This window comes from Xenopus tropicalis, chromosome 5 (genome assembly GCF_000004195.4).
Source record: "Xenopus tropicalis strain Nigerian chromosome 5, UCB_Xtro_10.0, whole genome shotgun sequence".
NCBI lineage: Eukaryota > Metazoa > Chordata > Amphibia > Anura > Pipidae > Xenopus > Xenopus tropicalis.
Genome location: NC_030681.2, coordinates 41,251,810 through 41,276,407, shown reverse-complemented (window position 1 = coordinate 41,276,407; position 24,598 = coordinate 41,251,810). Strand labels below are relative to the sequence as shown.

General features: G+C 38.6%; 1 protein-coding gene across 10 annotated transcripts in view; it reads right to left on the bottom strand.

Moving 5' to 3' along the window:
* The window catches only part of slc8a1 (solute carrier family 8 (sodium/calcium exchanger), member 1), a 273,885-nt gene that overhangs the window by 13,501 nt on the left and 235,786 nt on the right, over window positions 1-24,598 (bottom strand). For 3 of the 10 annotated variants that reach the window (XM_012963815.3, XM_031902533.1, XM_031902534.1), the window contains 8 exons: window positions 24,032-24,052; window positions 22,628-22,654; window positions 21,760-21,777; window positions 21,656-21,670; window positions 20,217-20,285; window positions 13,323-13,453; window positions 5,190-5,289; window positions 751-1,026 (listed from right to left, as the gene is read on the bottom strand). In XM_012963815.3, coding sequence (XP_012819269.1) covers window positions 751-1,026; window positions 5,190-5,289; window positions 13,323-13,453; window positions 20,217-20,285; window positions 21,656-21,670; window positions 21,760-21,777; window positions 22,628-22,654; window positions 24,032-24,052 — 657 coding nt within the window. The remainder of the gene's footprint in view (window positions 1-750; window positions 1,027-5,189; window positions 5,290-13,322; window positions 13,454-20,216; window positions 20,286-21,655; window positions 21,671-21,759; window positions 21,778-22,627; window positions 22,655-24,031; window positions 24,053-24,598) is intronic. The other 7 variants (XM_004914680.4, XM_012963816.3, XM_004914685.4 and 4 more) reach the window with 5 other exon arrangements.

Genomic DNA, 24,598 nt, shown 5'->3' with positions numbered 1-24,598 from the left:
GCACACACAGTCAGGGTAGGGCACTGCAGGCAGAGTATGGCACACACAGGCAGGGTAGGGCAGGCAGAGTATGACACACACAGGCAGGGTAGGGCAGGCAATGTATGGCACATAGAGGCAGCATAGGGAAGGCAGAGTATGGCACACACAGGCAGGGTAGGACAGGCAGAGTATGGCACACACAGACAGCATAGGACAGGCAGAGTGCTGCCTGTATGTGCCATACTCTGCTTGCCCTATGCTGCTTGTGGGAGGTGAACCTGGCAGGGGTTTGTTGTGAGAGTTTGTTAGCAGTTGGAAATAGCCATTAAATGGTTCCTAAGGTGTGTAATTATGTACTGGGGGTTGCTCTGCTATCCACAGGGGAGGAGGAGGCATATGGAATTTAAGGGTATATCTTAATATGACATAATTCTTTCACATATGAATGATGGTTGATATCCCCACAGTAAGGACCAAGCATTTGGGATTTTGCTGTGCTACCACCATTGTGATAAAATAGGTGTGGTTTGAAGTGGGTGTGGTTTCAAAAAGGGGAGTGGTCAAAACTGGCTTCCATTAGCGGCCCTCCACCATGTATGCTAGAGAAATTCCGGCCCTCGGCACCGTAGAAGTTGGACAGCACTGATCTAAATCATCAGCAGCTGACAGTTCGCAATGTGTAAAGTTTTAATTTCACCGCACACATGTAGGCAGCACTATGTGGGACAGAGGGAGGAGTGTGGGCTTTTTGTATCATATTCCCCTTACCTGGTACTGAGGTTCCGAGAGCCACAAACACAACTGCCGTAACGGAATCCTTCAGTCCAATGGTACAGCCAAAGTGAGAAGCTAAATCCCCAATAAAGGCTGTCAGGAGGCCAATCATTGAAATGGACACAATAAAGCAGGCCCAGCCGTTCCAGTATTCTGTTGGAGGTACAAAGGCGAAAAGAACCTTCCAGAAAACAGTCAGGAAGTGCATGACGTAGTCAAAGCAGGATGGTAGTTTCTCTTCCCCGCACTCATCATCATCATCATCTTCTCCTGCAACAAAAGGACATACATGGCTGTTAATATGGAGTAAAGATACTATCTATATACTGTGCACTGCGCTCACTGAGATGGAAAGTCATTTCATATAACAAGTGGGTTTTATAAATATTTTTTAAAACATAAAAAACAAAATATTATTAAGTGACACTGCCATACTGAACCTGCTGTACTGAACTCATCCCACCCATCATGGGGCACTAGATGGTGGGTTGTTCCATTTTTTTCATATAGCGCTCTGAGAGGAGTTGGATCTATATTTTCAGGCTGTCGTAGCTCAATAAATACAGGGAGTTCAACAAAGAGCCTCCTCCCACCCACCTCCATGAATACTGTGTACTGACCACAGGCAGCTCTGTATTCATGGAGGCAGCTGTAGGTCTCTGTGCTCTAAAATGGAGAGCAGAGACCTGCGGCAATTTAAATAAAGAGCCTTGCAATGTGCAACAATACAGCAAACTGCACCCGTTTTTTGCACTTTGTACACCGTCTTCAGAAATGACCCCTCGTATCAGTTTAAAGGGACAGTAACACCAAAAATTGTAAAGGTATCAAAGTATCTAAAATATAATGTACTGTTGCCCTGCACTGGTAACACTGATGCATCAGAAACACTACTTTAGTTTATATAAATACCCTGCTGTGTAGCAATGATGGCAGCCATTCAAGCTGGAAAAAAAGAGAAAAGGCACAGGTTACATAGCAGATACCATATAAGCTTTGTAGAGTACACTGTCATTTTATCTGTTATCTGCTACATAACCTGTGCCTTTTCTCCTTTTTCCAGCTTGAATGGCTGCCCCCATGGCTACACAGCAGGGTATTTTATAAACACTATAGTAGAGTTTCTAAAGCAAACACACAGTGCAGGGTAACAGTACATGTTTGAATTACTTTGATACATTTTCCTATTTTGGTGTTACTGTTCCTTTAAGTAATATTCTAATGATCCCCTTGACAAATGTATGTCCCAGAATAGCTTTTCATGAGTTGGATCTTCAATCAAATATGATAAAGTGTGAAGATAATTTGACACACCTCATCCCTTTTCTACCCATTATACTTCTCATATTTGTCTCTGGTGTGTATATAATGTATGTGCATGGTACATATGCCACTGGGGTAGGAAAGAGCACACAGGCTGGTTTTACACCAATGGCCTAGCATAAAATCCTTCTGTTCCAACCATCAAACAACTTTCCACTTACTGTTAATAACACATTCACATTTTTGCTGCCAAACCATAGACTATCACATTGACAAATAAACCTCTCAGAAGCAATTCCTTTAAGGAATGATTAATTTGGCTTGTGTTGAATTGAGTGGGAGGATGTTTAAGGGCTTTGGGGATAAGCTGTCATAATGAGGATAGAGAGGCAGCTGGTAACATCTGCACAGAGAGTCACAATGAAGTTAATCACAAAGAGAAATGAAGAATCGGTCTGGGCAACTGCAAAATAGGTCTCAGCAGGCCGGGTGCCACCGAACCCAAAGGGCCACCTCAATCTAGCATTTGCCTTTGATGACTGTAATGTAATTCAAATGTTTAATTGAAATAGCCCACAGAAGAGAAAGAAGAACATCAAAATGCCCCCAGTGTCCCTTTCTGTCCTTCAGCAGAGTCAGCTCAAGGTCTGAGCCTTACTTAAGGCATAGTTCTACCAGAAACAAAGGTCTTACAGCCAAATAGAGTGTTACGGAAATGCAACATTTAGGCAATTGGAAATGTATCAATTTAGGCAGTTTGAGCTCAGCAACTGCAAAGACTGCAGTGAAAATATTAAAACAAAAACCTATACAGAGGTTTTAATGCAGAGACTAAAAGGGTTTGTGCTGAACGTTAATTTTGCCTAGTTTTAACTAGAAAATATTAGGGATGCACCAAAACCACTATTTCTGAATTTGGCCAAACCCGAATCCTTCATAAAAGATTCAGCCAAATACCGAACCAAAGGAGCGTGGATTCTGTGCATCCCTAGAATATAAAAATGGTTTCTCTTATTTTTGCACTAAACAGGTGATCACATTTTTTCTCCCTGTTCTTATGAGCACAATGAAAAGAAATCAGCAGTCTGCTGAGAACAGACAATGTCTTCAGCTGGGGAAAGGAAGGGTTTGTTTATACAGTGGGCTTCTCGGTGAACTGTTGTTTTGTTTTGACTGTGCTCATAAAAACCAAAAGTAGAATGTGCCTTTTCTTGAAATTTCAGATTTTGCTCCCTATTCATTAATCTAATGTTGAAGAAGGGGGTATACTGTCCCTTTAAAGATAATAAAGCCCATTAACAAAGGACTATCACAAGGACAGGACAACGACCACAGGTGTCTAAGGGCCTTATGTGCTTATGAGTCGCAGCAAGGACTTCAGGTACTGAGCACACTACTGTAAGGAACAGAGGGGGCCCACAGCAGTGGCTGAGCCTTAAGGCCAGTTAGGGTAAGATTTGAAAAGAATGTCTATTTGCTGCTCTAGACAGATTTCCCAGCTCCACTTGAAGGTTATTTAGGGGTTACATGTAAGGTAACCACTTATATGCTGAATGACTGATCATATGTCCATTCACTGACTCACAGCGGGGCTCAAACCAAAAAGATACAAAAACCACTGATATATGACAATAATTAGCAATAATTAGTAAAGCATGTCTGTCTGTCTGTCTGTCTATCTCTATCTATCTTATGCTTACTTTAATTGTAAAAAAGGGTTATGGGGAATTTATAGTCTAATACTCAGGTCACTGCCTCTTCCTCTGTGCTGGCAAGATCCCTTATCCAGAAAACCCCAGGCTCAAGCATTTCAGATAAGAGATCAGATACATGTACATTTAATGATAGTTATAACTTCTCAGATATATAAAGTTGTTTTTTAGCAATAACAAGTGGGGCACAGATGCAAATTAAATCCATTTGTTATGGTAAATAGTCTCTAGAGCATTGGCCCTCTTTAGAGTTTAGATGAAAACAAAACGTTAAATGAATATGATAGCATAAATAAGGCTGCAGTCTGTATCATTATCTCTTTATACCGTGCATTAGAAATAATCTAGCTATGTTTGCAAGATTACAGCCTCTGGGTGTTCCATGCACCCCCATCTCAGGAGACGCTTAAAGTTGTAATTGTGTATTTAAGTCACCCTACATTTAGCAACGTCTTTAGCATTTTGCAAAAGAAACTCTATTCTACTGGGTTTGTGAGGTTTTTTTTTTACACTTTCTCTGGATACATATAATAAAGAAGAATTTACTGACTGTCCATTATTATTTATCTTGCACAACCCAATGATCCAATTGCAGCTTTATGTGGAGCATAAAAGTAAATGGACATTTTTGTAATGCTTCTTCAGCAATTTCTAAAACCAATGCCCTATCATGGTTTTTAGTTATGTAACAAATTCTCCATGGCACTGCCCCCTCCTCGCACTATCCTCTATCCTCCTTACAGCCCAGCTCACTTCCTGGGGCCACAGCAGCATCCCATCACCAGCTTTGGTAGGCTCCAGTATGGTGGGCCCTGGTGCAAGCGTACACCCTGCACTTTCACCACTGGTGGCTTCCTCTAACTATTCGGGTAACTATTTCCACTTCCTACAGGAAGAGAGAACTGACCTCAGCTTGAGAGAGAATTTTAGTCACCCAGTCATTCCCAAGACATTAAGAACTGGGTCCCCTTGATGTTGTCAAGCCTTCATAAACAGACCTATTCCCCCTAACATTTTTAGTTTTTTGGCTATAGGTTCCCCATCAGCTGGGTCAGCTTTCTGGTGCTAACGTCTGTGCTTATATTAGGACCGACATTTTTATCATTCCTACATGCCAGGTGGTACGTGACAATGGCACCCCACCCCCACACACAAACATGCATTTTTTAAGTTAACTTTAATCTCTAGTGAACTAAAATCCAGATGTATTTTATTAAGTTTATGAGCCTGTAGGGTTATAGCACATTAACTGACAAGGTAATGATAGATGTGGTACACAATATTACGAATATAGACACCATGCTATTGGGTCAATGTGATTGTGCTCTTGGCGCACCACCTTTGAATGTGCTTTGGTTTTTACATTTCCTTAAACAGTATCTAGGGAGCAAGCCTTTGCATATGCACACTAGTAATATGGCTTTACAGTGTTATTGTTATATGAACACAAGAACTTACCGGCACTGACAGTGATGGCTTCTATGAATTGTTCTCTCCAGCTGTTCGTTCCAACCACAAGAGCAAGGTTTGTCTTTTTAATTAGCTTGTCCACAGTGCTCTGCAGAGACAAAAAGGAAGAGGGCTAAGTGGGAATCCTTTCTTCCACCTTTCAATCAAGAATATGGCAAGGGTTGGCCATTTGGCAGGTGCGGGGCTAGGGATAAAAGCTGTAGCTATTCAGACATCGCTGCTGCTACTGAAAATAATGCTGTCGTGTTCTTCTGCTGGATCAGTGAAACTGTCATCAAGTTAAAATGTAATGAAGCTGGCATCAATAAGCCGCCGAGGCTAATGCTCAGCAATTATAGATTTGCTCCTTATTAGAAAAATGACTGCCAGAAATGCCAAATGCAATTGGATATTAAATAAAATGCAACCTCAAACACTGCGCGCAAAGAAAATTGGTCTCAGAAAAGGCAGAGACAAATCAAAATATACTGTAAATACTTTAGCAACCTTTGCAAAGAATAACAAGTAGCACTGCAGATCACTGTGCTCTGTTGCGATGTGCACCATAACCCACAAAAACTCAACCCACACCTGAACCTACCCTGCAAAATGTTGCCATTGTAGGACCCGTACCCATGTATTCCTGCTCTTCAAACCACTACTGCATTCACCTTAGGTTTCAAGAGAGAGGACCAGTCTGACCCACATCCAAGCTGTACCCCCAATGGTCACCTTAATTTCAACCCTAACCTTCCTGAACTAATGGAAACCCAGTGGGTCCCTAGGTTGCGGGTCAACCTGCACTTCACTATTGCCTGATTTTAGTGCTTAGTATATGGTACTGTAAGTGTTGTAGTACTTGTAACAAGGCCTTTAGTGGTGTTCTGATACCGTGCCCAATATATAAATATAATTTGGCTGATTTACTAACATAGGTGCTAAAACGTGCCAGTTTGGTTACCCTAAAGTCCTGCTGTCTCTTTGGCATTCTGCTATCCTACTAATTTATCAGCAGAATGAATAAATGATTATTGGGTGGGACTGAAGATGTCTCAGCTCCGAGTAAATGCATTAAATGTATGTTTCTTATGCGTGAATTAATTTTCTTAGTGAACAATGGACTAGGGGCCTAAGCAGTGAAAGATGGCTGCTCTATTCCTGACCAGCTCACGTACCCCCGTGGCCTGCGTTAAGCTATGCAAGTCAATTTGTAACCATGACTGCAGCCATCTGGGGCTTGGGTTGTACACCCCTGCACACTAAGGGATTGGTAGATTCTGTGCTAAGTGATAAGATTTCACTTGGTGAAATGCAAATTTCAGAAAAAATCTATCTTTGAATGTAAAACAATAATAAAACTAGTACTTCAAATTTCCATAAGACTAAATAAGTATATGTGGTTATGGGAAGTCCAATATGTCAGGATTCTTGATATAGTCCAACTAATAATACTAGTTGTAATTCACCGCCTAATCCAGTTGTACTGTGTGCAGGGTGTGATAATGCCTCTGTGGAAATGCATTGCAGCGTAATTGTTTGACTTGACTGACTGATCAAAATCACATTATAATCCCTGATGTGGATGAGGCTTGCACAGAGTTTAAATAGCTGTATTTGGTTTGCCAAAAACAACACACCCAAAGTATTACAAGCTTAGCATCGCTGGCCATAAAATTGTAATTTACAATAAAAATGCAAAGAACAGGGTTGTTGTTCCATATGAGATACGTTACAAAAATATACAGAAGAGGATAGATTTTGCCTAGGCACACCCACTGAGTAGAATATCTCAGCAGTGCAAAGCTGGTTACAATTAGCCCATAGGTTGTGCCACACAAAGCTTGACAGCATTATGAAAGGATGGCACACTGAATAGTTATACAACTATAGCACATAGGACTATGAAGATTTTCATTCATCCAGGTCATGGTATATCTAGTATAAATAAATCTAAAGCAACTTTGTTAAGTAATCATCGATCAATGATTACTTAACAAGTCCAGTTGCTTTAGATATAGCACATAGGCTTAATTTCTAAATTTCCATGCACCCAAAGGCCATCCTCAATTTCCGCCCCCAGTATTGCACGCAAGAGCATCCTTCCATCTTACATCCGGAGCACAGGGGACACGCGCCTAGAACCCAGTGCTCCGGATGTAACATAACTTCAGGTGTCGATGGGCAGCATGCTGCTCTTTCATTTGTGCTGCTCTGGGCCTGGGCCTTTGTGGCCTTGCCACAAAACCAGGCATGTTCACAATAAAATGCAAATTCCTTCATAAGCACTTGTCTGCTTCAAACAGAAGAGTATACATAGAGACCTGGTTTCCCCAAACAGCTGCCGCTATCATGGCTAATAAATGAGCAATCCAACTGGCCTTCCTGCCTGCACACTATCCATCTGCAGCTCTGATCTATGGCTGTCACTATGAGTGCTGATGTGTACCAACCCATCAATAAATCAAAAGCTGCTCAGTGCAGTGGATATTTATTACTATTTAACTGCTAACTGTTTAATCTGTTCAATTCTAACAGATGGGACAGAGAAGTAAAAAAAAGGCATCTGCACCATTGTTTCAATTCCTACGAGGTGGGGCTTTTAGTTTAAAGATTTAGTATAAATAAAGAAAACACTGGTGATATAGAAGTCCATATATTAAACCATAATGTTTAATAGTAGCTTACCCATATAAATATGGGTCACCTTATTGTATCTCTTTTATATTACTTTATCAGTATATGTTCATTAAAAACAAAGCAGTAAAAATATATTAGGGCGCATCTACATCGACAAGTGCAGTTGCTGTTCCCACAATTTTCCAACAGTCAGTTGTGCATAAAACCCCTTTCATTAAAGGTACTTGTGTAAAAATGCGCTCTTGCACCTCTGTATAGTTGCGCTTGGTGCTGCTCATTTCTTCCTGCACCTATTGATGTAGGGGAACCCTGAAGCAAAGTGCATAACATGGGTCCAATCGGCCATGTTTTTTTGCACTTTGCCCCTGCCCTACAAGTAGAAGAACTGCGGCAGATCTCTGCTCTCCAACGTAGACCACACAGACCTACATTCACCCCATGAATACAAAGCTGCCTCTGTTTGGCACCTAGCAGATGCCCTATGGGGGACAGTAAGGATAGGGGGTACACAGTAGGACTGGTGCAACCTAAACTTCTAGTTTGATTCTGTATGAAAAAGAACATTTTAGTAGTCCCCAAAAGACTACTGCTGTCTAATTTGCTCATTAACCAAAATGCTCTTTATTGAATTAGTTCAATTGTTTTGCTTGCTAAAAACATCAGCAGAAAATGACCTCTATTTGTAATGGCCTCTATGCCTCTAAGGCCTCTTTGTTAGCAGAAAAAGTACAATATCAAAATATCAAGGTTACCAGGCAATTACTGCCCAATTGATTTTTCTTCTCTTCAGTGACTCTAACAAAGGTTAAGGATTACCAGTCTTTCTAAGGTTTGTCCACTGCCCCACGATGTAATAAAGTGCACTCGATTGACAATGGATCAGAATTGTGGCAGGAAGGGAAAAAAAGACAGCTAAAAGTCCAAGGAACTCTATAATTTCATGTTTAGTGGTAAATCAATGGCTGGCTTTGTTGCAGTATCCTGAAAGGTCATCCTAACTGCAACATACCAATGGCACTTTACAAGGAGAACAGAAATCCAACAGACTATGATCCGGCATTCATTTTGGCACAGTTATAGATGCCTCTTCAGATTAAAGAAGAATAAAAGGTATAATCACTGTGGGATGCACACACTGTATACCTATGCTTTCATTTAAATATGGGGTCTATTTACTGTAGTACAATGTAAGTCTAAGTATAATAAGTCTAAATGTTAAAACATTATGGGAAACATGATGGGAAAAAAATGATGGGAAAAGTTTCTATGCAAAGGAATATCTCTTTCTATCTACTTTATTGCTAACATACATACAGCAGGTTAATTCTTCTTATGGACTTCTAGCGATTCATTTTGATTCATATTTTAAGGAGTCTCAAGAGAACGTGGTATATAAAAATAAGCACAAACTTTTAAATTAATTTTTAGTACTATGTAGATATTGATATTCTAAGATCGTTTGCAATTGATCTTCATTTTTTATTTTGTGTGTTTTTTCAGTTATTTAGCTTTTTGTTCAGCAGCTCTCCAGTTTGGAATTTCAACAGCATATCTGGTTGCTCTTATCAAATTTACCCTAGCAATCAAGCAGTGCTGTTTGAACGAGAGATGGGAATATAAATAGGAGAGGGCCTAAAAAGAAAGTTTAGTAATAAAAGGTAACAATAGCAATACATTTGTAGCCTCAGAGAGCAATAGTTATTGGCTGTCCGTGTCAGTGACCCCCATTGGAAATCTGGAAAGAGTTAAAAAAAAAGCTTGGAAAATAATGAAAACCAACAGCAAAGTTGCTAGCTGGCCATTCTACAACACAATAAAAGTTAATTTTTAAAGGTGATCCACCCCTTTATTTATGAAGGATCTGGGCATTTCTGTAGATAACAAGTTGTCTAATTCCAGGCAGTGTCATTCTGTGGCTACTAAAGCAAATAAAGTGCTGTCTTGTATAAAAAAGGCATTGACTTGCGAGGGGACATGATTACTCAGTACAAATAAATTAGAGGGGATTATAGGCAGATAGGGGATGTTCTTTTTTCCCCATAAAAACAATCAACGCACCAGAGGCCCCCCCTTTAGATTAGAGGAATGGAGCTTCCATTTGAAGCAGCGTAGGTGGTTTTCCACGGTGAGGGCAGTGAGGTTGTGGAATGCCCTTCCTAGTGATGGGGTAATGGCAGATTTGGTTAATGCCTTTAATTCATATCTAATTTGCACTGTAATGCAATGAATTGTAAGCAGGGTCAGTATACCATTTTCCCCCTATATGGATTCATGCAGCCTAGTTACCGTCAATTAACAGGCACTGTTTTATTATTTTACAGAAAAGAAAATAAACAAAAAGTGAGAATTATTTGCTTAAAATAGACTCTTTGGGAAATGGCCCTCCTATAATTTGGAACTTTCTGGATATCGGGTTTCTGGTAAGAGATTCTAGAATCGTTTTGTATTGATCAGAATCAATGAATCCATAATAATGTTTCGTAAATCTTTACCCTTGTGTGGACGTGAACAGATTATTTCATTAAAATTAAAATTCTCTGATGTGGGCAAAATTCTAGTCAGATTGTGCAGAGATTCTAATTGGTTTGTACAATGGTTAACAGAGCCTAGCCCTTGATTTGCACAGAGACTGTAATTCAGTAAATCTCTCAGTAAATCTCTCAGTAACTGAGAGAATTACTAAATTCATCTCAGGACCATTTCATGCAGGAAAGGTTCATTCTTTGTGTTCTGTATTCATTGTATGTATGTATGTATGTATGTATGTATGTATAAGTGCAGGACTGGAGAAAATAATGTTTAAGTGCTCTATAAGGTAGAATCTGAGGTTTTTTTTTTTAAAGGGAGTGAGTGAGTGTTCCCGAAGTTTCAAAGGTAAGGAGCAGTGATAGGGAAGGTTTAAGACAAAGGAGAGTAGTGGGCAAGGTTGGTGTAAAAAGACTGAGGCTCCGGAGGAGACGACCAGGAACTTGCAGGGAGACCAGTGAAGAAATATAGTGAGGACTAGGGCTTTGAATGTTAGCAAAAGTATTTTGTACTCTATACTTTGCAGCTATGCTAAAGATATTACTGATAGGGCTGAACAGGTTCCCTTTTAGGAGAGAGCATGAGGATCCTGGCAGCAGAGTTTAAGATTGATTGCAGGGGAGAGAGGTGAGAATCTGGGAGACTGGTTAGAGATTGCAGTAATCTAAAAGGGAAAGGATAAGGGCATGGATTAGAGTTTTAGCTGTTAATTGTGAAAAAAAGGGGTGTATCTTGGCAACAAGCTAGGTTGAGTCTGAGGTGGTATTGGTTCATCCAGGAGGAGATAGCCAGGAGGCAGTTAGCAATCTGGGTTTGAACATCAGTGGTTAAAGGGGAAGGAAAGGCTAAGTCACTTGGGGGTGCTAAAATGTTAAGCACCCCCAAGTGACTTTAACCACTTACCTCGTACCCCGGGCTGGTGCCCCTATTAGGAGAAAACCGCACCAGCCCGGGGCACCTGGGGCGATTTGCTTCCTTCTTCCGCCTTCCTTTCCCCTAGACTCCGAGTCCGGCGCATGCGCAGTAGAGTGAAAAAGCCGACTTCTCTGTTAAAGTTCGGCTTTTCACTCTACTGCGCATGCGCGCGCAGCGAGAGAGGAAGGAGGAAGCGATCGCTGCTACCCCAGGCTGGTGCTGTTTTCTCCATACAGGGGCACCAGCCCGGGGTAGAAGGTAAGCGATCTAAGTCACTTGGGGGTGCCTAACATTTTGGCACCCCCAAGTGACTTAGCCATTCCTTCTTCTTTAATGAAGGGGTGTCTAAATATACCTGGATGTCAAATGGTATTTAAGACCAAATGAAGAGATAAGGTTTTCTAGAAAAAAGAGTGTACAGGGAAAACAGCAAAGGACCAAGCACAGAGCCCTGAGGCACTCCTGCACTAAGGTGAACCAGGGAAGAGGATTTGTTAGCAAAAGTAACAGAGAAGGAGCGGATAGAGAGATAGGAAGAGAACCAGGATGCAACTTGATCCCGGATACCCAGAGAATAAAGAAATTGCATAAGGACAGAATGGTCGACAGTATCAAACGCAGAAGATAGGTCCAAGAGAATGTGAACAAATTAGTGTCCTTTGGCCTTGGCAGTCTGGAGATCATTTGCTTTGTTTGTACTTTGTTTAAAGGTAAACTGAATTACTCAATTCAATTATCTTTCCAATAATGTTCTCAAATGTTACAGAACCTGTTTTCCTAGGCATTTGACAGCAGCTGCCCGTGTCTCTCACAGATAATGTGTTCCAGCTTTCTTCAGTCAGAAGATCCTTGTCAAGTGCAACAGTATCCTGACTCCGCTCAATTAATGCTCTGCACTTGCCTCTCCGCACTGACAGCCAGCATGGTAATAATCAAGCAAGTATGCCCTCGGCACTTCCCTGCTGTGTTTACACATTATGGAGCTCATCAAAGATAACATCTAATTGCATTCTTATAACCTCTTCAGAATGTGTTTATTAACACACAATTTGTGTTGGATTCTGTACCAACCATAGCAATTGTTGGCCTGTGTATGGCCACTCTGAATCTGACCCTGTAGAGTCTATGGCAAGTAACTGCAGATAATTGCCTTAGCTTTAGTGACTACAAACAGTTGCAGCTTATGTCTTTGTGGCTGCTTCCTCTATAGTTACACAACTGTTTATATGTGTATATTTTTGGTTCAAGTTTAAAAAAACTTGATTCACCTAAAAAACTAATATTTGTATAGTGAACACAATTGTAATGCCAGCTTTCCAATATACATTAACTACAAAATGTCATTGCTTTTAAAGGAACAGTCCAGTGTAAAATTAAACTATGTAAAATAGATAGACTGCACAAAATAAAAATATAGTTAGTTAGGTAAACATTTAATCTATAAAGGCTGGAGTGGGCAGATGTCTAACATAATAGCCAGAACATTACCTCCTGCTTTCAGCTCTCTAACCTCTTAGTTAGTCAGTGAGGGGGGGCACATGGGACATAACTGGTCAGTTAGTTTGTGAGCACGCAGGTCAGATGCAAATGCAGAATAACTGTTATGTCCCATATGGACCCTGCAGTCACTGATTGGTTACTGACTACAAACAGCTTAGGGAGCTGTAAAGGAGAAAGTAGTGTTCTGGCTATTATCTTAGACATCTGCCCACTCCAGCCTTTATAGATTACATTTTTGCCTAACTAAATATTATGAAAACATTTTTTATTTTGCAGTCTATCTATTTTACCCAGTTTCATTGAACTGTTCCATTTAAGTTACTTGTCAACACAATCGTTATTTGTCTGGTTATTTTATAATTTCTGTACTCCTCAATGCTGATATAAAATTGCAACTTACTCCTGGTACCGAACCGAGAGGCATAAAAACCCACTGCTTTCAACTGCAAATATTGCTGAAAATATTTAATTGATGTATATTGGGAAGTTTCTTAGAATTACATGTTCTTTCATTATTCATAAAGAAATCTGCATATTGAAATCTGAAATGTTATAGTAAATTACCTTAAATTCATAGGATTCCTCAATAATAATCTCAAGCCTTGTATGTTCCCCTAGCACAGGCCTTCCCATTTCAGCGATGCGACGCTCTTCTTCCTCTTTGCTTGTTAAAGGCTGTTTTTCTTCATTCTCCTCTGCAAACATACAAAATCCCAGTTGTTTTGTAAAATTGTCACAGATCTTATTTGTTTACTTGGTAAATATCATTTTTCACACATAGAAATATGTATAATACTTAAAATGGCTCCTTGGTTTTTTGGAACTTTGAATAACTTGACAAAAAATAAAACAAAGCTGCATTACCCAGGACTGCTTCAGGACACAACCCACTTACTGGCAAACATGTAAGGTTAGTAACAAGGATGGGGGGGCAGCAGCCTGGAAACATTGGCTTAAGGGCCATGCTTGCAATAAATGCACTCCAAGGGAATTTCTGTATTGATGTTGGTAGGCCACTGTTGCAGAAAAAGTTCAGTAATATCATTTGGCCCAAAATGAGCCACTTAGGCTAGGCCATGGTGATGCCAGTGCATAAAAGCCTTTGTAATGATCCATAAATACTAATATTTGCAGCGAATATGACTTTGATTTCTTTAAATGGATTCTACAGTTGATGCCAGAAACCAAGTGTCCTACCACCACATTTACGTTGAAAGGGTTGTTCACCTTTAAATTAACTTTTAGTATAATAATATAATAGTAGAGAGTAATATTCTGAAACAATTTCAATTGGTCTTAATTTTTTTCTATTTGTGGATTTTTAATTATTTAGCTTTTCGTGTGGCAGGTCCCTAGCAATGAAGCATTGAATGAGAGACTGGAATATGAATAGGAGAGGCCTCAATAGAAAGGCAACAAGTAACAATAACAATAAAATTGTAGCCTCAAAGAGCAATAGTTTTTGGCTGCTGGGGTTAGTGACCCCACTTTGAAACCTGGAAAATGGCAGAAGAAAAAAGGCAAAAAAAAAATAAATGATAAAAAAGACAAAATGAAAATTAATTGAAAAAATGCTTTGAATTAACCAGGCCCGGACTTATGGAAATGGGGGTGGCCTCATGGCGCCCCAACAGCAAATCCGGTGCTGGAATTACCCATTCTACAACATACTAAAAGTTAACTTAAGAGTTGTACACCTCTACACAATGTCCCTGTACTGTGTGTGGCTTGTAGTCATTGCACTCATTATATTTAGCCACTGCGTACAGTTATTCCATAAGAAAAGCTTGATTTATTAGCTTATTTACTTAATAAAGACAGAAACTGTATCACAGACACCAACTTGCTGATCTTTGAAACCAATACAGCAATCAGTTCCTAGCAATAATCCAATATTATCTGTTTAATTAAGTGGAAGGTTTTCCAGTCAGTGGTTTTTCTTCTATTAGATGAAAGCTGAGAGCTTAATGTGCTTTAAGAATACTATGAAACTAAGCAATCAGTCTACAACTGATTCAGTCTTAATAATTATTCACTCTTTTTAATTACAGACTAAATAGAAATATAGCAGTTTCTCTTCAATTTGGAAAGACCATATACAAATTCTTCCCATCTGCCCTGATTCCTAGAGTCTCTCCTATTTTTCTTCCAGTATCTCATTCAAACCCCTGCCTGATAGCTGTTAAAACTCCAAACTGGAGAGCTACTGAGTAAAAAGCTAAATAATTTAAAAACTACAAAAAATAAAAATCAAGTGCATATTTTCATAACATGTGAATGCCAACATCATAATTAAAGCTAAATGGAAAATACTCCCTGGGCAACAATAAAGTGAAACATGCATTTTATTTAATTGCTAAATATCTGTAGTCATGTCCTTCTAAGTCTGTCATTCAGGGGGATCTTCCACTTCAAGAATAAAGTTCCGGAACTGGAAGCGCTGGTGGTCATGTTTGGCTCTGCCTGCATTATTCTGTGCAGCAAAAAGAACCCTGAACTCCATGTGAGGGAATCAATAGGTAGGAATGGAACTCTCCACTGGAATCCAGAAGTGGCAGATGGAAGGCTGAAGGGTCTGTGCCTAAGTGACCATGGGACAGTTAAAGCTACTGGGGGGAAGTTGTTTCATTCCTATTATGGCATAGCATAACCTTTTTGAATCTAATAGTCTTAAAGGGCTGCAATAAATCATTCTGGGACTATTATGGGAAATCACTGTGGATACTAATATAACTGGCTTATGAAAAAATGTATTACTATAACTAAAGATAAAAAAACTAGGAAAAATATCAGCTCTTAACATACATTTCTAAGGCTGTGATGCTTTACATTTGTGACCCTGCAATGGCATTTTATTATATACATGACGGTCAAATATTGCTCCACTGGGAAATTGACAAGAGCAAATGGAAAAATTAGATATGCAAAAAAGGGAATCGGTATGAGGTACTGTTTGCATGTTCCCAAAGCACATCATATATTACTCATTAAAATCTCATTGGCAAGGTGGTTCAATGAACCAGTGAATCCGTTTTCTATAGGGCCAGATATCTGTTCTGAGCTAAATGAGGCATTATAAATGGGGAGGCTGAGCAGCATGGACATAAAAGGTTCATGCCCTTTTAATAGGGAAAAGCTACCATGGGAAACTGAGGTATCCATAGGGCCAGCCTGTGTTACCAAAGACTGGATATTGATTGGCCGCATTCAAAGGCTCTGGGGAAAATATCTAAAGGTTTTCCAGTATTACTAACAGATGTTTCTGAAAATTCAATGCAAAGTCACTTGTCACATTTATGTGTATTCATCAAGACAGTAGTAGAAAAAGACCAAGCACATCAATACACCCACACTCGAATGAACCAATGAATCAATACTTATTGGTCTTCCAACAATATCCTTTCTCTTTTCACTGAAGAAGATTCTACATTTCCATGTATTTTTTAACATAGGCTGCTGATCAGAACGCCAAGCAAACTCCTATTACAAATAAAAGTCTAAGCTCCACATGTAACCTTTAATCGCACTGGCACAAGTATTGGTTCTGGAAAGTTTTTGTCACCTGGGCGATATAATCCACAGCATAGAATGAAATCCACTTCAGCTCCAATAATGTGATAAAGCTACTTCATAAGATAATGAGAGCTAGACCTCTCACGTAGCAACTACACTTGACATCCCAAGAATTTGTGGGATCCCCCAAAATCTGTTATTGCCCACCGTAATGCAAAAGCCAATTAGATGCTGATCTGCCATTCAATGTTATATACTGAGACTCTATTCAAGCAGGGTTGATTTAAGGTACCAGTGGGCCCAGGCAAAAATCTTATTGGTGGGCCCAAGCAAAGATCTCTATGGTTGGCCCCACACAGCTGCCTCAAGAAATGTGTGAAACTACTGCCCTCAAGTAGGTGGGAACTTGAATACGATAATGAAAAAACCCAAGGAAAAAAACATCTCTGCTAAAGACCTCATCTTTATATTAGGAAGATTTGTTGGGACATTTATTCTAATAGCAAGGTAAAGTAAAGAAAATGAACACAGTTATGCTGTAGATCCCTTCCAGCAGGAATCTATTTCTACTTATTTCTAGCAGTTTAGATGGTGTTTATGCACCTTCTCTAGATACTGTAACCCCAACTGAATGAGCTCATGCCAAAAAGAGGGTATATTTTCCTTTTAATTAGAAGGAACCAGTTTGTCCATCTAGCCTGCCCACTGAAATCCTTGTTTGCTTGTGAGAGTAAAACTGCACCATGTCTTTTTTTAAGGACCAGTATACTGTATATGTATATATATATATTTTGTATCTGTTTATTGAGCATCTTTGAGTAAATCTATTTCTTGGCAATGTATCACCTATTTAACATGAGAAAGGTTTTCAGCCTGTAGTCCTGTAGAGAGTGATGACACACCACCTATTTATATCAAATATAGTAATGTTTCTGAAGCAAACACATTTTTACCTGCTAAGATTTAATTAATCCTTATTAGAGGCAAAACAATCCTATTGGGTTTATTTAAGGTTTAAATTATTTTTTAGTAGACCTATAGGATAGAGACCCACATTATGGAAAGATCCCTTAACTTCTCTCTTCTGTACCATCAGTCTCTTCTGGGATGTTTTGTTATTTAAACCGTACAATATCCTCTGAATAGTTTATATTTTATTTATGTCTTTTACCAAGGCCTCACATATGTCTGACTGTCAGACCCAAGGCTCATTCATTTAACCCTGTAAATGATGGAGCACAGCCAGCATGACTTTCTCCATAGGTTATAATGTTACCTGAAATTATAGAATCTATGGTGTTTGCACAATGGTAGCTCTCTTTTAGTGTCAACCGGCACTAGGAGGGTTAAAACATCATTAACACGACTTCAATTAGGTTTACGGGTGTCAACAAATTTTACTGTTACTCATTTTTGTGTCTGTGCTTTGAGAAGGCGTGTAACCAAGATATTTGCAAAACTTGAGAACAATCTGCCATGTGCAAAGTGCAAAATTTGGGGGCCATCTATAAGGCTTTTCTCACTTTGTGCTCTGCATGTAGATAAAACTGATGAAGGGGTGTGTGATGCCTGGGTTTGCCAAATAAGCACAAGAAGCCCACAAGGGAGCCACAAAAAGTTGCCCTTTTATTCCTTACTAGCATTTAAAATATGATTTATAAATTTTAAAAAAATATAAAAAATGAGCTAAAAAATGCAGTTATTATTCACATATTGCCCTACGACTACATGAGTAAAATCTATATGGGTGTGCCAGTGGATTTTTCATCTTCCCTTGGTGCCATGGAGAGAGATATGATTGTACATGCAACTCTAGGAATATAACATTCTGACTGTTATCTATTATCTTTTTAAGTCTTGAAGAGAATAGGCAAGCCTGTGTTTACCCAACTGGTGGCCAACTGGCTGCCTATGGACTCCATATACTACTGTATATGACAACATAAATTTGATATAATTTGGCCCACAAACATGTAGTTTTCCAACTAACTGACCCACTTCATGGAATGAGTTGGACAGCACTGCACTAACCAATTAGTTATTTTCTGCCACAGTTTTTTCAAGTAACTTTACTGATTTGATGACAGTTGCACTCTTGCTATGCCATTGCCATTGTTTTTCATTTATCATTCCCTCCATTATTCTATTCATGACAAAAAGCCAGTAAAGCGTACACATGAAGCAAGCCTGTTGGTAGATACTATGCTACCAATGTGAACATTGTTGATTTATTGAAGTCTTTAACTGCTCTATAATCTGAATACAATTCCCAGCTTGGGCCCCAGGTCCCAATGGCACAACATTTATTGATTTCTTCCACCAGATTAAATTAAAATTTTCAGTGCTAAAAGCACATTTTTTGATGTCTTGTCATTTTACCATCTGTGGTCATAGCGCTACCAATGGAAATAATGACTGTCGGAGGCTTTATAACACAGTAAATATCATCTACAAATGACCTGGGATAGTTTATAGCTGTGCTGCTACTGATGTGAAGATCTCTCAGTCAGCTTGAAGGCTGGGAAGCCGTGCGTTCAGTTCTTTTTTAAGGAAGGCTGCAATATGATAGCCTAGTGATAGCTGCTCCGTACACTAGGAAACCAAATGGTAAGGAACCCACCAGCAGAAATATATTCATTATTGCTTTTATGGCATATCTAAGGTACTTTGTTTTATCTGTCCTGTTACTGCTGGGATCAGGCCATCAATGGATCTATGCAACTACTAGCCTTACACTCATTCAGGATTTTTGTATATTAATCAGCATTTTGGGGGAGCTTTCCTAAATGGGTGTACATTTTAAGGCTTAAAGGTACAGTATATACCCCCTTTTTAACAGGAACTCAATGAATAGGGCTTGTGCTGAACATACTTGTTGCCTATTCTTTTACTTACAATACTTACCTAATGGCTTCTGAATATAAAGCCAGTTTCACTTTAGCACTTCCTGATCTTAACGAACTTCAAAGGAGCTCTAATTAACAGCCCACTCAGAAGCCCCTAAAAATGAGCTAGGTAGATTGAGAGTTCTGAAAAAATTGCTCTGTTTATAAAGTAAGGAATGAGGTATGGTCAATGAAAATATCCCAGCTTTTAAATTAATGCTTTATAATGGCAAACAAAATAGGGAAATATATATATATATATTTAGTATTAAAACAATAGAAAGAATGCAATCCATGCATTTTTATTTTTATATAATTTGTATTCTTTATCCACCCTACATTACAATACTACCATTTCTATCTGTATCTCTTTTATCTTTCTATAGAACTACATAATGTCCCAGAGCCTGGATGTATCTAGGGGTATGGGGATTACAGGGAGGGATATTATCAAAATTCAAATATTTGAGTTTTTTCAAATTTGAAACCTCTAAAACCTTGAATGTGCACTAAACTTTGAACAAATCTGGAAAACTCAACTTGAAAATTAGCTTGAAGTTCGAAAATACAATTCCCATTGACTTCTGAATGGACTTACAAGCACTGAATGTTGAATTTTTTTATTTAACTTTTTGAGGCTTTTTGTACTTAAATCTTAAATATTAGAGTTTCAATAACCTGACTTTTTAAGTAGAATTAGAATTAGAATATTTTGTTAATCTGTCCCATAGGAAGTGATATTTAGTGATATTTATATTCCGTGATATTTATATTTGTATCTTCTGCTATGAGTATCTGTAGTAATTTCTACATCCCTTGTATGATGTCTGACAGCAGTATGTAAAATAAGGGGGATGTACAACAGTTGGTGACCTGGTGACAGTTACAGGACCCCAATGATCTTCAATCTGGCTGCCATTTTGGAGTGCAGTTCAATATAATGAATGGTACCTATAAGCGATAACCTTGATAAGAGCAAGATAATGGCAACACAGATACTGTAGGAAGTGATAATTATATCAGACTAGCATAAGGGGAAAATAATGAAGAAAATGAATACCTGTCAAGATGATTACGGTAGATGGTATAGGATGATCTCTAACCTGAACCTTCCTCAAGACAGGTTTCCCTAGCAAATTAACCAAGGAAAGTTGAAAAAGCAAATCAGCTGGGTAGAGACAATGATGGGACTGACACGGTGCTGTTAGTGACCAAAGTTCATCACAGTCATGCACACACTTGGTTTCTGAACAGAAGACTAACTAGAGAAGGGTAGGCTCAGGTGTAACATTTGGTTCAGTCCGCTTTCCAAGCCAAACTCCTCCCAAGATTAGCATTCTTTCTCAGAAAGAATGCTGTAAATTATACCATTTTTTAAAGCCCTGCTCTACAAGTGGCCAATCCCACTAGCTAGAAGGAATTAGCACTGTTATGGAGCAAGCCTTGAATGTTGTGTTAATGGAGAACTCAATATATGCATTTAAAACAAATGAATGGGCATTAAAATCATATGCATTCTATACAGATGAATGCAATTCATACATTTTGGATTATTTGTTTTGAACAGTACATTTCTCCATTTTACGGAATATAACATACAACACACACTTGCTATTAAGGATATGGACCATTATTTATCTTTTTTCTTTTTATGAATTTTCTCAGATGAGGTGAACTAATACACTAAAACAGTTACATTGGTCAGTTTATCAGAAGAGGCCAAGGAATCTTTGTTTGGACAGGAACTTATTTTTAAACAAAGAAAAATTTTAGATATAAAAGTTTCCTTGTTTCATTCAGCAAAGCAAAGATAAGAGGCAAAGCAATATGCACTATTTTTCGAAATATTTGAGGATTTTGTGTAATGTCCCTTTAATATGCATTGTAAGATTTAGCAGTGCCAAGCCATTCTGCCCTTACTTGGAGAGACACTTTGATGAAGATAATATACTAATTAGGTGGGATGAAGCGCTAATCGTACTGCTCTATAAACTGTCTCAGCAAACTATCTGCACCAACCCAAGAGGCAAACCCAACAACAGCATTATGCCCAATGGCAGTTCCCCTGCTCTACAGATCCATTGCCTCTGCAATGGATGTGCCCCCATATAGAACACATTTAGTACTATTCCCATTTCAATCAAATACTTTGAAGACACACCCCCTTTTATTATGAAATACACACGAGAATTGCCTGTCACCCCTTCTTTGGGTTATAACATATCTTTTTAGTGAACTGCTCATCTTATGTTAAGTTTAGTAATTAAAATACATCCACAATATGTTATAAAATATATGTCAGTAATATCCAAAGTGACACTGGGAAACCATAGGTAACACCATGCGGAAGGCTAAAATTTACATTCACAAACACCCCCACCACCACTATGGCAGAATTAAGCACAAGTGACATTAACACTGCACTCCAAGGAACACCAGTGAGCGCACAAGGGCATTGTGTTAGGCACAAACCTGTACTTCTCAGGATTACGCTCTTACCATATAATATTTTTCCTTTATTGAGAAAAAAATTACAAGGTTGAAATTTATTAAATAAACACATTTTTCAACATAAAATAATATTGTAAATATATGGAACATACCTGTGATAGTGAAGTCTCCTGTAATATTCAGCAAAAAAAAAAAAAGAAAAAAAAGGAATAGAATTAGTAGCTGATTGACTGGAAGTCTCGGTAAGGAAAAAGCAGAACGATGGCTTCAACTATGAACAATAAATACCATTTCCTTGAGATGAGGGCATTCATAATATTTCCCTGAAAGCTTCTAGTTATACATTGAGCTGTGCACATTTATTTTGGTTGTTTCATATTTATCACTGAGAAATAGCTCAGAAAAGCAATGGAAATAGGGAGTTATATGCTAAGACAGATTTCCATAGTCTATATCAGTTATCTGCTATGTTTGATACAGACTTTCATAACCATTTTCTACCATAATTGTCCATATTTGTAACCTGTTTGCTGGGGATGCAGAGCAAACAAAGCCAAGGGTGCCAAAAATGTAAACTGGGCCCTAATAGTGCCTAAAGGGCTTATTTACCATGGGTACAGTGCAAATGCTGGAGTATTTAGGGGCACAAAATCAAGCTACTTGCTCCATGGGCTGTGTACTGGATTTTATAATGTTTCTATGTATTTTAGGAGATTTTAGGCTTGTTGCTCCAAATTACAGAAAACTCCCAGGTTCCACATATCAGAATATAACAATACTGCACGTTATTTGAGTCAATTGCAGAAGAAATATTAAAGTATTTGTGAGAGTCACTCTAAAAGCAAAAAAAACAAACAAACGATACATTCAGAAGATAGGCATATATTTTAATCCAGTCAACATAACTCTCAACATTCCAATTTTTTAAAAATCAGTACATTTAAGAACCTACCTCCAATATACCTAGGCCATGCCCACTTAATTCTAAGTGAACCCCAATGTGCCCCAATTCACACTCACTTTTTTGAAGTTCTGCCCCTTTCAAATCTGCACAGGTTGTACCAGTTCGAGGGCCAATAACACCATGAATTAAAAAAAAAAACAAAAAAAACTTTACTATTTACACGTAAAGTTTATCAGGCTGATTTACAAAGGATTGATTATGATCAGTGACCAATAATCACTGTAATTTATTAATACAGTGGTTTTCCCCAGTACTGATATCGATGGAATCCACTGCAAAAATGTACATTGCCCATAGCTTTTTATGGAATTCAGCATCTCAAAACTTTTGTTATTTTGGATGGTTTGGAATAACGAATCCTGGCTGGAACAATGATAAGCAAATTTAGTAAATTGATCAATATTTACTAGTTAAGTGACCAATTAACCTTATTCCTGGTCACACTGAATAGTTGAGATTCCTATTTTTAAATAGGGTAAATCAGCCTCCAGAAATGTTTGTCCAGCAATATCAAATTGCTGGACAAACTTTTTTTTTTGTTACAAAATTCAATAAATACAAACATACCAATTCCATATACAATAGTGGCAACAATCTCACATAGGAAACTTTGCTTTCCAAATTTCAAATCTGTCCTATTTTATATGGATATGGTTTTCTACACCTTTTTATCTCAAAGTACTAAAGTACTTTAATCTGAAAGTATTAAAAACATTAGGGGTCATTTACTTTACCCCAGGAAGCAAGTGCCAGAGCCACTGGGTAAGCTGCACCCTGCTCTGAATACCCGGCACGAGGAGCAGCATGAAGAGGTCCCTAATTAGGGCTGCACCACCTGACACTCCTTAACTTTGGTGTATGAATTATACACTAACGAGGGAGTAGGGGAGCGTCTGCATACCTCCGCCTCTCTTTGATGGAGTGCTATCTAATGCAAGCAGTGCTCTATTCAAGGGGGCAAGCTGTCTTAATTTGACACACAGAAATGGGTCACAGTGTGCAAAATGAATAAAAATGGCAGACTGTGCCCTTTTGATTGCTTTGTGTCTTGCATTGCAATTAACCCCTGTTGTGTTCTGACCAGCTTCTCATTCCTGCAATAAAAATATAAGCCCTACAATCCTACTAAAACTTGGCTCAATAATAGCTCATTTATATCAATTATATTACAACTTTTGAAACCACACCAGTGCAGGATAAAACTACCTTACATTTAAATGCATATATCCTTTTATTTTTTGGTGTTATTGGCCCTTTAACCATGATGGACAGTTGGGAGGCATGGCCAAATGCATATATCTCCTGAATTGGCAAAATGATGACAATACAACACAACATTAACACATGCCTTCCCTCCCCTAAGGAAAGAAAACATTAAGATAATGAAATATAACACAGTTGCTCATAGGAAGGCAGGGATACGGAAGGCAGAAAATAAAGAGAAGAAATGAAATGCTTACCAAGCTCATTTAACAACAGGGCTGTGAAAAAAGCACATAACAGACAGACAAAGGATAAGAGACACAAATGAAAAGTGAAAATGAAGTCCACAGAAAGTAGCTCAGTTGGGGGGGGGGGGGGGTGGTGGGTGTAAATTCCAATTTCATAAAAGTAGTTTAATAGCATCACCAATGTACTATTGGAAATATATGGCTAAGGCTTTTTAGGAAATAGAATTTATTCTATGTTGTTTAATATTAGCTTGCTAAACCAGGAATGGGTCAACCTATGTCCCCCCCAGTGTACAATGACCTACAACTACCTGTTCTCTATATTCTAAACATATCTGTTTGTTTTTGAGAAAAAGTGAAAGGTCTCAAACCTTTGGAATATATTTATATGAAAGTACCTCGTGTAAGCATGCTTACATAAAAAATGTACATTTCATTTATAATCCAAAACAACAGATCCCAAGAATGAAGAAGCCAAATTGTAGCTCAGGGCCTTTGGGCTGCCTTGAGTTGGACAGAAATGATCTACTCGGTAATGTCAGCCTTATTAAATTGTGTTATGGTTCTAATGCAAAT